General features: G+C 40.1%; 1 protein-coding gene across 1 annotated transcript; it reads right to left on the bottom strand.

The window, feature by feature from the left end:
* Window positions 1-4,993: 4,993 nt before the first annotated feature.
* LOC107795592 (frataxin, mitochondrial) lies at window positions 4,994-10,329 on the bottom strand. The gene is made up of 5 exons (XM_075223374.1): window positions 10,027-10,329; window positions 8,322-8,394; window positions 7,030-7,077; window positions 6,856-6,950; window positions 4,994-5,299 (listed from the first exon to the last, which is right to left on the bottom strand). Exons 1-5 carry the CDS (start codon window positions 10,287-10,289, stop codon window positions 5,170-5,172), a joined length of 609 nt encoding a protein of 202 aa, XP_075079475.1. The 5' UTR covers window positions 10,290-10,329; the 3' UTR covers window positions 4,994-5,169.
* Window positions 10,330-15,671: the final 5,342 nt, after the last annotated feature.

Here is a 15,671-nt window from a genome sequence, read left to right as displayed (position 1 = left end):
GTTGCCTCAGAGATGGCAGTCGCCCTCTCCCTCTCGGCGTGGGCCAATCTATCAGCATTGACGCTCAATTCACCCTTAAGCTCATCGACCTCCGCCATCTTCATATCCAGTTCGACAGTTAAACTGGCCACCTTTGCTTGGAGGTCGGCATTTTCAGCCACTACTCCCCTACTTAGCTCAAGCTCATCTTCCCTGACCTTAAGGGCTGCCTCGAGCTCACTACTATGGGCAACAACCTTCATGAGGTCCTCGTCTCGTTCCTTCAACTCCTCGACCTTACGTACCAATTGATCCTCCTTCTGCTTAAGCCCTTCGCGGAACAGTTGGAAGTCACGATCCTGATTGTAGATGTCGGGCATCGCACGATTCTTGGTGCAATATTCTTGATACTTGGAAGACATCTTTCCATAGGCGGTCGTCCTCCTCCTTTCCCTACACTCACACTCGATCTCCATGATGAGGGTCTAACACAAAAAGTAAAGTTAAAACAAAATGATAGGCCAAAAATAGTAAAACAGATCCAACGAGGAAAATAAAAGAAAGACATTTACCCGCAGAGCCATGCTAGAAACGCTCTGTGACAACTCTGTATCACTCATCTCTCTAAGTGCCTCACACTTAGGAGCAGCACACAAAGGGGCAAAAACGGATGGAACCTGATCACAGTTTGACAGCAAGTCATAGTCCCCGGGGAAGACTATGTGTCGATCAGAACCCTCCGTTCTAACTCTACGCGAGTATGGCTCTCTAAACTCCCGAACATCCCCTGGGTCGACGTCCGAACCTAAGCCGTCATCCTTAACACGTAAGCCCCCTCCAATAGTAGATGACGCGCCACCCTCAGCGGAGTGCACATGCCCCCCTCCTTGGTAAACTCCTTCCGTCCGAGGAGACCTCCCCGCCAAGATAACGTCCACCATAAATATAGGTACAGGTGTCGTCCCCGACTCACCCGTCCTACTCTTATCAGTCTCAACGTCCATGTCTTTCCTGAGCTCTACCCTCCTCTTTTTTCTCAGCAAAGGTTCGTCCCTATTAGAAGACTCGTCCAAGAGGTGATAGGCCGGTAAAGAAGAAATCTCCTCCCTCACTAACATATCCAGAGAGGAATCTCTCACCTGTACTGGTGGAGCACGACCCTCTCGGACAGACTCCTCTAAAGCGAATTGCATCCCCGCCGAGGCAACGGCTTGGGGAAATACAGGAACAGGGTCCCTCCGCCTAGAAGCTCCATGACCTGTCCTCATAAAAAGTCGTATCAATAGATAATGGCAAACATTTGAAAAGCGGTGTAGAGGAAAACACTTACCAGACGAGACCTTCGACCCAAAACATTTCATGAAAGCGGGAAAGTCCCGAGTCTCCACTGTGTAAACCAGTAAACGGGATACCTAGTCCTTTATACCGGCAATAGGATGGGGTGTACGCCCCACAACTGCAAAAGAAAGTCGCAGATAAGTACTAAGTCGAACAGAAAACAAAAAAAAAAGAGTAAAAAAGTTACGACACCTACGATTATTATTCCACCGCTCCGGGAATCCAGCGGGGTCCGACATAATATATTCAGTTATGACAAAGAAATACTTATGCCAAAACTTACGGCTCGCCCGGTCGTAAGTTCCGACCACCAGCCCTTTGGTTCCACGGTGCCTCGTATACCATAGTACCTCTGTGAAAATTAGGGGAAAACAAGTGCAAGAGATGGTAAATATTGACTTCGCATCCTGCCAACTTTGCATATTTTGTCAACACAAAAATTATTTTATACGTGTACGGAGAGAGCTGTACTGGGCAAACTCGATAAAACGGACATAATTTTTCCGCTAACGGAAGAAGGGAGAAGGAATGACCAATTACAAAAGGGTATTTATAAAAAGTACAGTACCCAAACCTATGGACCTCCACGAGGTCCCTCCCTGCCGGAACCATCTCGATGTGAGGGGAAATGCTATACTTGGTACGTAAGGCATTTATATGGGCCTGCTCGGTTTCAGATATTACCGGGGTGGGAGTAGGAGCAGGGTCCTTAAGAAAGTCACTTCGAGACATGGGGTGTCTCGGTAACAACTCGTCTACAGTGGGAAAACTATCCTTTTCCCCAGCCGTCGCGTCCTCACCACCAGTAGGAAGTGCCACGGATAACTAAGTGGCGTCAGAAATCCCCTCACGTGATAGGTGTGTTCTAGGCATGTCTATGGAGGAAGATGTGTTAATGAACGAAAAAGACCAAGAACAATGAACAGGAAAGAGGAAATGAAGAAATCGCAGAAGCAAAGCTAAAAACACGAAAGGGCATGATCAGAAGAGAAATGGCCAATAGTTTTTGAAAAAACAAACCCTTCCCTTATTTATAGGATTGGGTGGCACCAGAATCGAAGCGAAAGACTTCCCATGGGAGCGAAACCAAAGCGACATGCCATCAATCTCTACCTCGGGAAGATGCACAATGATGACGCATGTGGAAGTGATGTCATTTCCCAAATAGAACACACCGCCCAGGGTATAGCGAAGTGCACCGGTCTTCCGTCATCGGCCAAAATCGTTATGGTTTGCAGATCTAAGTACGGGTGACGTCCGCTTATCAAGGACGCCCCAGGCCGTGACCTCAACAAACGGAGGGACTAACTGTATTGGTCGAAATTTGGATGACCACGACCGTTAACGAGTGTAGCAAAGAACGAGGTCCTTACGATGCAGCGCCCTGCGATCGTTATGAAGGGCGACAACTAACAATGGCTAGAGAATACACGACGTCTGTAGTAGTGTTAGCATGATAGGGAACAATGAGAATATGCCTTTCGAATATTCCTTGTATTGTACCTTTTCTAGGGTAAAAAGGGGGATTGTCCCCTATAAAAAGAGAGGGAGAGCATTATGTAAAAGGGGGAGAAAAATCAGGAACAACTTTGCTTATTACAGATCAAAAATCCTTACATCATCCTTGGTCTCGACTAATTGCATTCATTGTTATATTCTCTTACATTTGAAATTCTCGCATTTATGAATAATCATTTGGTTCCGACATAGTGGGAAGTATCGTTCACCTTGTCTGTCTCTTACACAATTTAATCTAGATTTTATTATACTTAGTTGAGATTTACCTCTTCATCTTCATTAATTGATTTAATCAAAAAGGTTTCAATATCTTTTGGGTCAAACAACAATAACTCTGAAATATAAGTTTAAAACAACCCTAAAAGCTAGCTCATAATGTAAAAATTGCTCAATATCATATATGGATACAATAACTTATTCCCTCAATCGATGTGAGATACCCGAGAATATTGAACGTTCAATTGACGGCAATAGTCAAGAGACAACTGAAATTATAATTCATTTCATTGCAACTTAATTTTGAACCTACTTTACCATTTTTATCCAAGAAAAATGTGGAAAAGGTGGGAAAGCAAAAGAGTTCTCTCTATGCAATGCCAATAACCTGTACATAGGAATTGATTCTAAAGCTTAAAGCATTTATGCTATAGCCCTGGGAGAAGGACATAACCACAAGATACTTCTCTTACAGAGCTGGGGCGGATATAAAGCAAACGGTACGAGTTCCCGTGAACCTAGTAACTTTTGCATAGATCATGTATTTATGCTAAAAAATTCATTAAAAATATAAGAATATTTGGTTTGGAACCCAGTTCGTTGGTCCAATTATCACGTAGATTAACTCGAGATTATTATAGAAACCTATAAGCTTAAAAGTTTGGATCCGCTTCTGTCAGAGAGTCAACACTGAAACGGTTTTCTTTTTGGTGAAGTTGACACATTGTATAGCGATTGATGTGAATATTTAATTTGTTTCAAATATATTTATCTCTGCATATATATGGTGAATAAAGTTGACACATGTTATGCCAAATAAGAACTCCTTATTAAAAATGCAATTTTCTGTGAAATATCATTGAATACCTTAAGACAATGAGTAAATTGATTCAAAACATTTCAAACTTCTGTGGAAAAACTACACACGGCCGATAAAAAAACCCGAGAGTAACAGATTTTGAAAAGATAGATCAATAAGTTCTATATAGCGGGGTTAGACCAGCCATATTGTATGGGCTGAGTGTTGGCCAGTCAAGAATTCACATATCCAGAAGATGAAAGTAGCAGAAATAAGGATGTTGAGATGGAAGTGTGGGCACTCTAGGCTAAATAAGATTAGGAATGAAGATATTCGAGGGGGAGGGGGGAGCGTGGCTCCGGTGACGACAAGATGCGGGAGGTGCGACTTAGATGGTTCGGACATGTGCAGAGGAGAAGCCTAGATGCTATGGTTAGGAGGTGTTGGCTCTGACAGGTACGAGAAGAGGTAGAGGGCGGCCCAAGAAGTATTGGGGCGAGGTGATCAGACAGGACATGGCGCGGCTCCAGATTTCTGAGAAGATGACTCTTGATAGGAAGGTGTGGAGGTCAAGCATTAGGGTTGTTGGTTAAAGGGTAGTCGAGCGGTTTTCCTCTTTGCCCCGATTTCCCTCTTTGTACCGATGAGTATGATATTGTTTTGTCTAGCAATTCCGATGAGTATGATAGTGTTTTGTCTAGCAGTGCTAGCGATTTATGTTGTGTTTCACACTTTTGCACAATAATTGTATTGCTGCTTTTCCATTTATTTGCTGTCTCTCATATTGCTGATATTATTTTTTGAGTTTTGTTGTCACAAATCTATTGTTTCTGAGCCGAGGGTCTCCCGAAAATAGCTTCCCTACCCCTCTGAGTAGGGATAAGGTCTGCATACAGTCTATCCTCCCCAGACCCCACTGGTAAGATTTTACTGAATTATTGTTGCTGTAGATCAATCGGGAAAGTAGGCTCACCAAAATTTATCTAATATCATATGAAAAAATCTTAGCATCTAACCCAAAATCGTAAGGCAATAGGTGAATTGATCCAAATATCATTTTGCGAGCTTATTTTATAAGATCCGTAGCTTTTCACGAGTGTAGCTATTTTACAATCTAGCTCCATAATGTCCCAAGCAACCATAAAATCGTTTTTGCCATTCTCCAAAAATCATACCATATTAATAGTTAAAAAGCAAAGATTTACAACTTACAAGAGAATGATTGTAGGAGCTATAGGTATGGGGAAAAGAGCTTATTATTCAAGACATGTAAATCCTACTAGAAAGAGTACATTAAACATAAAAGAATCTGCAATGATTCAAGAAAGATTAATGGCGCTTCCGCATAGTTTTTCTAATTCGTCTTCCAAAACAGTTCGCAGGCTAGCCTTGGTTCGCCTATAGATCCAACCTTGAGAGTTCTGGTCCCAGTCAAACCTTGACGGGCCGCTGCAAAAAAAAAAATGTTTCATGAAGAACACACCGGAGAATGGATGGGTGCATATCTGAACACCCAAACTTTTAACACAAATCAGAAAGAGCAAATGATTATAGTATGGTATGCCGACTTCATCAGTAAAAGCTCAAAGACAATTAAAAAATCACAATGCATAGAAGTGATACTGCTACAAATATGCAGCGCCCACTGCCAGGTAGACTCGTACTATTTTTGGTTAATAAAACTAGGAAAATTTAGACAGTACGTAAAACCTTTTTTGTTTTGGAGTCCCTTTAGCTTCACTTTCTACACCTGAATCAGAATTATTAAAAGAAAATGAAAAATACAGAAATAGCAAAACAGTCGACCCTTTACGAAAACAAGTATCAAACAGTTCCTTCACTTTTCTTCCATCAGCTAGAACCCACTGCCAGGGTGACTCGTACTTCTTTTGGTTAATAAACTAGGGAAATGTGGTAATGAACAAACGCTTCATCAAAAGAAAAGCACTTCGATCTTACTTCGAATATCAATCAGTTAAAGAATTCAGAAGAGGTCAAGCTCTACATGAAAGAGACAACTGCTTGTACTCAGTTGATGCTTTTAGCACAAGTAGAGAACTGGAAAATTACATGAAGAATAATACTAAGATCAATCAATAAGGGAATGTTATGAAGCCTAGATGCTGATGGAAATGCTAAATCGTGAAATCAGATTGAAATGAGGACACTGGGTTTAGTTAGCTATATCACAAGTTTAAAGTACCTGTGGAGGAACTCACAATGGACAACCAGCCGCATTGGTTAAACCAGCAAATCCAGTCAAGATGTTAGTGCAGTGTCTCAAACAAAATAAAGGTTTTGAATTTCTCCTCAAGAATCCAGTTCTAGAACTATTTCTAAGAGTATAATATTTAGATGCAATCAACATGCTGTTTGACAATCACAACCTAGTGGTAGTTTTCACGAAAAGTTAAAGACAATCTTCAAATTTTGGTAAGAATTCATATTTAGGTAATTCTAACGTTCTTCGCGACCAACCATTAGTTTCACAACTGCAACATCCTACGGCCATATGCAGTCTTTAATGAAGAATGTGGAACACTGGGAATCCGATTTCATTTCGACCATATCCAGGGAGAGTACAGGGAAAGCCCCTCCATGATCCGCACGCTCTTTCGAGATGAGCCTATACATGCTCCTAAGACCCATACACTGGTACTACAATGATCGCTTGCTGCTCCAAAATAATGTGTGTGTAAATATTGGACTACTCATGGTTGTTCCATTAACGTTGACTTTGCATCACAGAGTTCCATTAACGTTGACTTTGCATCACAGATTCTTTTTCCCTGAGCATGCTAAAGTGTTATAGAATACTGTACATGATGTACAAGACGTGTTTCCAAATTGACAAAAGGAGAGCACAAAGAAACGATTGATGTAGGTGGCACAGGGGATGGATATTTGTCTACATTGTGGAGCAGGTTGATTTTTTGTATAGTCCACCAACAATACACGGAAAGCAATCACGGGGGGACGGGGGGGGGGGGGGGGGACATTGCTACCTCACTGGCGAAGACATCCAAATCTGCCTATTGGGCGTTTGTTTGTTTATCACATAGGTTCCCAAGCCCCCAAGCTTCAGCGTTAATACCTCATTCTGAGAACAAAATGCAAACCATCAAGACAAATACAGGAAATCGAAAGAAATACATTTTAATGAATTTTATCCTTCTCACCCCATAATCCACATCGAAACCATCAATATCAACTGAGTCTCCATATTCCTGTCAAGTAGAACAAGAGATAACTGTTAACAAACAACCAAATAATGCAGAATGCTATCATACGTACAATATGACCCAACTCAATTTTGACATTAGGAGATTGATGAACAATTTTAACAAGAGAAGGAAGGAAGCGGAGCTGGATGGAGCCATAGCCTCTCCACAGATGCATAACCCATGTTTGGAGCAACGTGCTCCTCAACACCCCAAAGAAAAAATAAGCATCTTCAACCAGCCACTTGGGAAATTCAATCCAAATGACATGCATAGAGAGTTCTGTTATTAGTGGAGTTCAATCTGATTTACACTCGAAAGCTGAGTTCACTTGGTCAACTTAACAAAGATGGATTTCAATGTTAGAAACACCTTTCAAAATTTAACCGCATCTTTTCTTTGTTTAGGCCTCCAAAAGTCAACTTAGGCATTGGTATTGATAAATAGCCCATGCACAAGAGATAAGCTCTCTGTGGTATCTTTTTTATACTGAAGGTAAAGAGGAATCCAATCTAAAGTTTTTAATTACCGGTTGTGAATTCAGCACAAATTACTGATATTATATTTGAAGTTGGTGCCAGTTTATAGTAAACCAATTGTAACCTTTTTGTATTTACTGTTACCATTCTCAAAAAAAAAAAAAAAAATTGTTACCTTTTTTTGCAGCCCCCCAAGATGAAACTTCTAGCCCCACCCATGACAGTTAAAAGTCCATTATACTTTTAAGTTTTGTGAAGCCCCGTACTTAAAATGCATTAGATTTAAGAGATGTTCCTGATACTATCTAAACTTTTAAAAACAGAAAAAGAAGATTTGACGTCAAATTACAGTACATAACGATCTAAAATGTATCAAAAACCAAATTTGAGACAAAAACTACAGATAACCAGGAAACACAAATGTAGGTTTAAGATACTGGCCCATGCCCCAAATCAGAAATGTTCCCTAAGACCCTCTTAAACATAAATTTGCACGTGGAAGTTTCAGAATGCCAGCTGATGGCCATTAAAGCTTTCAAATGTAGTGCCTACTGCCTACAATCCACAAATATCAATCTTGTCCTATAAGTTAAGAATCCATAATGACAAACAAACTCAACAATTAGACTGACAAAATAAGCATCAGCAATCACATTCAATATCAAAGTGCAGCCATTAAGATAAAGGTACATATACGGGGAAGCCTAACTAAAATATAAATACAAATAAAGGAAATACTTGAACTAAGTATATCAAAATACATCAGGATACCTCCAACTTCTCTAGCAAGTCATGGATAGTAGCATTAGCCAGTCTGTGATACTCATCTTCCTGCAGCAGAGAACTGTAGATTTTTATAAATTTAGATGCTAGATACAAACACATTTTCCTCTACATCAACAAAGTTCCAACTATGGAAGGACATTCTAAGAATGGTATAGAGGAGACAACCTCCTCTGTAGATTCAATAGAGACGGGGACACAGGCGCACACACAGAGGCTCCCCCCCCCCCCCCCGGGGGGGGGAATCAACAGTACTGTACATAAGACACAAATCTAAGTGCCAAGCACTGATTATGTGGGACTAATTGATATGCAGCAAGATGGGAGCTTTAGCAATAAGTTATGAATCCATTGGAGGACAATCCATAGTGCAAATGTTTTAAAATACTCTACCCTAACACTTAGAAAAAAGGAGTACCATCAAATTTCAATCTTTCCCAATTTACTTCTTTTCTGTCATGCTTTTCTTACTTTCCAGTAATTCAGTATTAGCTTTCCGGACAATTTAGTATTCCTCCATATAAGATCTATAAGAGCCAGGTAAAACAGTTTCATACTTATGTGCAATTATTAGAAGTTTCTTGTGACTTCTTTCTCTACTTTTTGTATAAGACTTTTGATTTTACATCCACCTTAATTTTACCTCACATCAACAATTGAACATCAACCATGCAACGCATCATCAGTAGAAACAAGACCCAAAATAGCCACTCCTTTATCAGATGCAAGTGTAAACCAACATTAAGACTCATCTATTACCACAGACACTTCTAGCACTGAACTACAGCTTCCACAAATCAGTATATTAACCTGCAGATCAATTCTCTCCTCAATTACATAGCCAGTCAATCACATTTTCCCTAAAGTCAAAGATTCTTTGAGATAAGGTATAAAATGAGGACACTAAGCTGCTTAATCAAAATAAGAAAAAATTCCATCTTTGAGCAATTAACCCATTATAGTGATGATTACCAATTACACGACGGAGGCAGAGGGAAGGAAATCAAAAAGACCTTGTGTGTTTGGTATGACTGGAAATGTTTTCCTCAATGAAGTTGTTCTCAATGAATATGGAAAAAAGTGATTTACGCAACTTATGCCACTTAAGTCATTTTGTTTACAAAAATCCAAACTTTCATTCAGTTGCGCTTATTCCAAACAATGTTTAGACATTGATCATTTCAAAATTTTCAAGTATAGTACTCCCCTGGTTTCAGTTTATGTGAACCTATTACTATTTGAGGAATCAAACAAGGTTTTCTTTGACCATGTTTTTTGCAAATACTTTTAAAAAAAAATTGAATTGCTAACTACTGTGACTTATATAGTACTATTTATGTAGTTACTAAATATGTAAATTTATTTCAAAAATTGAAAATACAATGTCCGAGTTCACACCGAAAATTAGTACATTTTAACCCTCATACTCCGAAAAGGTTTACATAAACCGAAACAGAGGAAGTAACATCTTAAGGTATTCCCAATTTTTGCAACAAAAGGCATTAAGATCAAACTAGTTTCAAACTAATTGGAAATTAAAAAAAAAAAACTCTACTTATCAATACTCAATCTCCGCTCTGCATTTATTCAAGCAATTTCTATAATCACTCAGCAAAATGAACAAAAAATCCCAAACATGGAAGTTGGAAGCAAGTAACTGGAACTAAAATTGTTACAAATATAGCAAACATACCGGTAATCGATAGCGGCAGGACCTTGAGTTGCATCTGGGAGAGGAGACGAGCGCGAGCAATAGCTTCTAGAAAGTTCTGAGAGAAACGATTTGGAAATAGTAACCGAAGGTTCTAGAAGATATTTATTATGAGTAGAAGAAGAAGAAAGAAACGATCTTCGTATTATTGAAGAAGAGGGAGATGGTGAGGAATTAGGCTTGAGAGCTCTGCAAAGCGGTTTTCGAAGTAGAAGCAGCTTTTTGGAAGAAGAAGAAGAAGCCATTTTTGCACCTTAGGACAGTTTCGACTTCGCCGTTCGAGTTATTTTAGAGAGGCTGCCAACTGGGCCAAACTCATACATTAAGCCCATCATAATAAAAACCCTTCCATGTTCGAATTGGACATGGGTAGAATGACACGAATATGATCATTTGGTGCCACTATTTAAATTTTGGCCCCAGTAAAACAAGTCTTGTGAGAATAAGGTCAGAATTTTGAAGCATGTTAGTTAGAGATCTTTGAGCAAGTCTTATGGTAATTCGTCATAATCCTGGCGGTTGCCATAATTTTGCAAGTTATGGTGATCGTCATACAATTTTGACGATTGCCATATATTTTTATAATTGGCTACAAAATTTTGATCGATCACCAGAATTTTATATTATGGTTGAAATGCTTGTGATCATAGGTGCTTTGAAATTCTAACCAGCATGATTTAAAATTTTGAAATGGGGCTGTTCTTACAAAAAATTTCTTAACGGGGCCAAAATATAACAGTAATTTAAAAAAAGTCCATCCAACGTTATTTCTTGTTGGACATGAACTCATTCTACAATAAAACTTGAATTCAAAATCTCTTAGTTATAGTATCAGTATTATACTCGCTTCTAATATTTACACCAAATAATTATAATTTTATCATGATTAAGTTAGAAATTAATGTGAGAATATATTGCATTAATATGTACGGGTAAATCGGGGATAAAGTTACCCCCAATTTCCGGATGAAAAAATGATGGATAACGTGATTCGACACTAGCTCAGGTAAGGCCGAGGGTGCCCACTGATCAGAGCCCGGGGGCGGATGAATGATATGTCGGGAATCGAGCATGGCCAAACATTGGATCAAGCTCGAGTGGAACGAAGAATTGAGGTTAAGGAAATACGGTTAAAGAAGACGAATGAGGAGCCGAAATATCCTCCATCAGCCGAATTTTGCTGTACGGATCATGCTCGATATTAACTACAATCACGTTTTCTTGGGGGAAAAGGAAAGAGATAATTTTTACCTTATCTAAACTTGTACTAGGGTTGAAATTCCCCTACTATATAAAAGGGAGAACCTTTTATTTTTTGGGTCATTGTTGGCAGGCTTAATTGCTTCGTCACACTTGGTTTAATCGTTTTATTTTCCTTTAATTGGATTACTTGTTGTTCATTGATTAATCATGTTAAATTAAATTATGAATCCTTTAAACCGTGTATAAATTTAATTGTTACTCATTTTAAGGGAAAACAGTTTGGCGCCCACCGTGGGGAAAAGGATAATAATGGTGATTTACTACAAATCTTTGTAACACAATCTATTTTACGCTTGTTCTTTGAAGTTTGGTTTCAGGATTGTTCAATATGCCAAATTCCCAATCTACTCACTTGAGTGTTGATACCGAGTCAAGCCACCACCAGTGAAAATAACAACGTGGTGCCAAGCAATGGCATACCCCATGTCGACTCTAATGATGTTTCAGTTGTTGATCCAGTCGATACCAATTCACTAGTTTCTATCAACATCAACCTACCGACTGATCCCAATAACAGCATTTACGGAGCACCCCGACTATCAATTCGAGAGGCACCTGAAGGGTGAGGTGATGAAGTTAGATTACATTTGATTTTTGAGATGTTGCAAGCTCAGCAAGTTGCTATTGCTCAATTGCAGAGTTAAAATCATGCACACAACGCGGCCGAACTGAACGGGTTGGAGAAGATAATCGGAGAGAAGAACGGATGGTCACAGAACCTAATAGGTCCAGGCCCGGGGAAACTTCCGAGGTGATGGAAATGCTTGAAGCATTGACAACACGAGGAATCCGGTGAAAAGAAGATAGAGGCAAATGACAAGAAGGTGGAAACCTACAATTCAAGGGGCGATCAGATTCTGAGAGCGCTTCCGATATTGAAGGGACCAGATTCTAAAAAGTTAATTCAGAAACCTTTCCCCCCAAGTGCGAAATCAAATCCAGTTCCAAAAAGGTTTCAAATGCCCGATATTCCTAAGTACAACGGAACCACAGAACCAAACGAGCATGTGACCTCCTATAGGTGTGCGATAAAAGGCAACGACCTCGAGGATGATGAGATCAAGTCGGTATTGCTAAAGGAATTCGGGAAACCCTTGTCCAAAGGATCAATGATATGGGACCATAACTTACCTCCAAATTCTATTGATTCATTTGCTATGCTAGCAGATGCCTTTGTTAAAGCCCATGCTGGAACTATTAAAGTTGAAACGAGGAAATAGGACTTGTTCAAAGTCAAGCAAAGGGACAACAAGATGGCTAGGGAATTCGTGTTGAGGTTCCAGATGGAATGGATGGACCTGCACCCGATTGCAGACGATTGGATCATTCAGGCATTTACTCAAAGAATCAACCCCTGAAGTTCGGTTGATTCTCAACAATTAAAGTAAAACTTGGTAGAGTACCCTGCGGCTACCTGGCTGATATCCACAACAGGTACCAGTCAAAGATCAAAGTCAAGGACGACCAATTAGGAGCTTCGTCGAGGTCAGTTTATCCAAATATAGTAAACGACAAGTCTAAAAGAATTATGGATCAGGAGTCGAGGCCACCCCGAGACTGATACCAGCCATACAACTCGGATACAAGGGGAAACAGGTCCAATCGCTACCCGGCCAAAAATGATAGGTGAGGTGACTAGGATCCAAGCAACCCAGGTTTGGTGAATAAAAATGGTTTCGACAGATCACTGGGGGTCGGAGATTCCCCGAGATATCAGAATACAACTTCAACGTGGATGCAACAAGTATAGTGTTAGCCATCGGTCGCATTGGGCTGATTTATTTCTATGTCATCAGATAAGAGCCACCGATTTTTCTCGTTACTAAAGAAAAAGAACGACTTTCTTAGACCCCGAAATGCCAAAAGGCTTTAGAAGAACTCAAACGATACATATCAAGTCCTCCTTTGTTGCATACCTTGAAAGCGAACGAGCAGTTATACCTTTACTTGGCAGTCTCTGAAGTAGCGGTAAGTGGTGTCCTGGTTCAGGAAGAAGAAGGTATGCAGTTTCCTATCTATTATGTTAGTATAACCCTAGAGAAATTAGCGCTTTTCTTGTTAAGTGCATCTAGGAAACTAAAACCATACTTTCCAATGTCACCATATATATGTCGTGACCTCGTATCTGCTAAGGAATGTTATGCATAAACTCGAGCTCTTAGGACGGCTAGAAAAATGGGTCGTAGAGGTTAGCGAGTGTGATATTGAGTACAAACCCCGAACAACTATAAAGTCTTGGATTTTGGCAAACTTCGTGGCCGATTTCATACTGGACTTGATCCTCGAGGTCGATAAAGATTTATTTCTTGCCTCGAGGACTAGCTTGGGGATCTGGACCCTATTCACGAATAGCACTTCCAACGCAAAATGGTCTGGATTAGGAATCATATCAAAACTACCCACGGGTAATATAATAAGACAATCTATAAGAACTATAAAATTGACTAACAATGAAGTCAAATATGAGGTGATGATTGCAAGTCTAGAGTTGGCTAAAACTTGGGGGATAAGGTAATTGAAACCAAGTGAGACTCCCTCTTTATCGTTAACCAAGTTAACGGGATGTTCGAAGTCAAAGAAGACCAGATGCGGATCGGTTCAGAGAATGGACATTAAAACATGTGCCTCGAGATCAGAATAGCGAGGTCGATGCTTTGGCTAACTTGGGATCGTCAGTCGACTCCAATGAATTTAACTCGGAACAGTGGTGCAATTAAAGAGTTTAGTGATAGATGATTACAAGGTAAACTCAACGAGTTTGACATGAGATTGGAGAAACAAGTACATGGACTACCTTCAGAAGGGGAAATTTCCATAGGATCCCAAAGAATCAAGGGCCCTTCGAACTAAGGCTGTCAGGTTTAGCTTAGTTGAAGGAAAGCTGTACACAAGATTGTTTTTTGGACCGTTAGCAAGGTGCTTGGGGCCTGGGGAGACCGATTACGTGATGAGGAAAGTCCATGGGGTACTTGTAGAAACCATTCGTGAGCGGAATCGTTGGTTTAGAAGTTGATCAAGGTCGAATATTACTGGAACAAAATGGAAAAGGATACGAAAGACTTTGTTCAAAAGTGTAACGAATGTCAAAGGCATGACCTGATTATCTACCAACCGAGAGAGTTGCTTCACCCGATCCTTTTCCCTTGGTCGTTCATGAAATGGGGAATGGACATTTTAGGTCATTTACCATGGGCACCTGGTAAGGCGTAGTACATCTTGCTTATGACCGATTACTTCTCTAAGTAGGTTGAAGCAAAGGCATTTGAGAAAGTTAGAGAAAATGAGGTCATCGACTTCATCTAGGATCATGTTACATGGTAGTTTGGGATACCGACCGAGATCACGTGTGATAATGGAAGACAGTTCATTGGCAACAAGGTAAATAAGTTCTTCGAAGACCACAAAATTAAAAAGATTCTATCTACCCCTTATAACTCGAGTGTGAACGGTCAAGCGGAGTCAACAAACAAAACTATACTACAGAACCTGAAGAAGAGATTGACCAACTCAAAATGGAAGTGGAAAGAAATTTTGCCCGGGGTCCTATGGGCATATCGAACAACTTTGAGGTCGAGTATTGGTGAAACACCGTTCTCTATAGTCTATGGTGCAGAGGCTTTGATTTCGGTAGAGGTGGGAGAATCAAGATTAAGGTTCCAATATGTTATAGAGACATTGAATGACGAGGCTATGGCCACAAGTCTAAATTCAGCAAACGAAAGGTGAGAAGCCGCCCTAGTCCAGTTAGCAACTCAAAAGCAGCGAATGGGAAGATACTATAACTGAAGGGCAAACCTTCGACACTTCCAAGTCGAGGACTTGGTATTGAGGAAAGTCACACTACATACCAAGAACCCAAATAACGAAAAACTGGGCCCGAATTGGGAGGGACCGTCCAAAGTCGCTTGTATATTCGGGAAAGGCTCGTACTTGCTCTAGTCTGGAAATGGTGTACAACTACCAAATAACTAGAATGTGGCACACTTAAGGCGGTACTATTGCTAAGGTATAAACACATAAATCTTTTTATATTTATTACGCTTTGAACTAATGCATGCAGGTACTCAATCGAAGTCAAATCTAAGGATTATGTCTAAAAGCATATGTTGCACTCTTTTTTTGCTTTGACCGATTTTTTTCTGAAGTGGGTTTTACGGCAAGGTTTTTAATGAGGAAACAGTAAGTGTGCTACCCTAGTTTTGAAGGGGACTGCGGTTCGTCCGTAATAGATCAATAGTATTCGAGCCCTCAAAATTCAGTCTCGAATACTAGGGGATTTTCACACCTGAGTCAAGAACCGAAGACCTAAGTTCAAAAATTTAGACGACACTCCTATTCAACATCTAAAGCCAAGGCTTGAATAT

The sequence above is a fragment of the Nicotiana tabacum genome, chromosome 10, assembly GCF_000715075.1.
Source record: "Nicotiana tabacum cultivar K326 chromosome 10, ASM71507v2, whole genome shotgun sequence".
In the NCBI taxonomy this organism is placed as follows: domain Eukaryota; kingdom Viridiplantae; phylum Streptophyta; class Magnoliopsida; order Solanales; family Solanaceae; genus Nicotiana; species Nicotiana tabacum.
This window is presented reverse-complemented; position numbering and strand designations above follow the sequence as displayed.

What these genes read in the sequence shown, in the direction of transcription:
- LOC107795592 (XM_075223374.1), bottom strand. Translation starts at nt 10,289, where the DNA reads ATGGCTTCTTCTTCTTCTTCCAAAAAGCTGCTTCTACTTCGAAAACCG. An exon ending in GTTTCGATGTGGATTATGGG is followed by an intron (nt 6,951 to 7,029) that starts GTGAGAAGGATA and finishes TTTTGTTCTCAG; the next exon opens with AATGAGGTATTAACGCTGAA. An exon ending in TGGATGTCTTCGCCAGTGAG is followed by an intron (nt 5,300 to 6,855) that starts GTAGCAATGTCC and finishes TTTTTTTTGCAG; the next exon opens with CGGCCCGTCAAGGTTTGACT.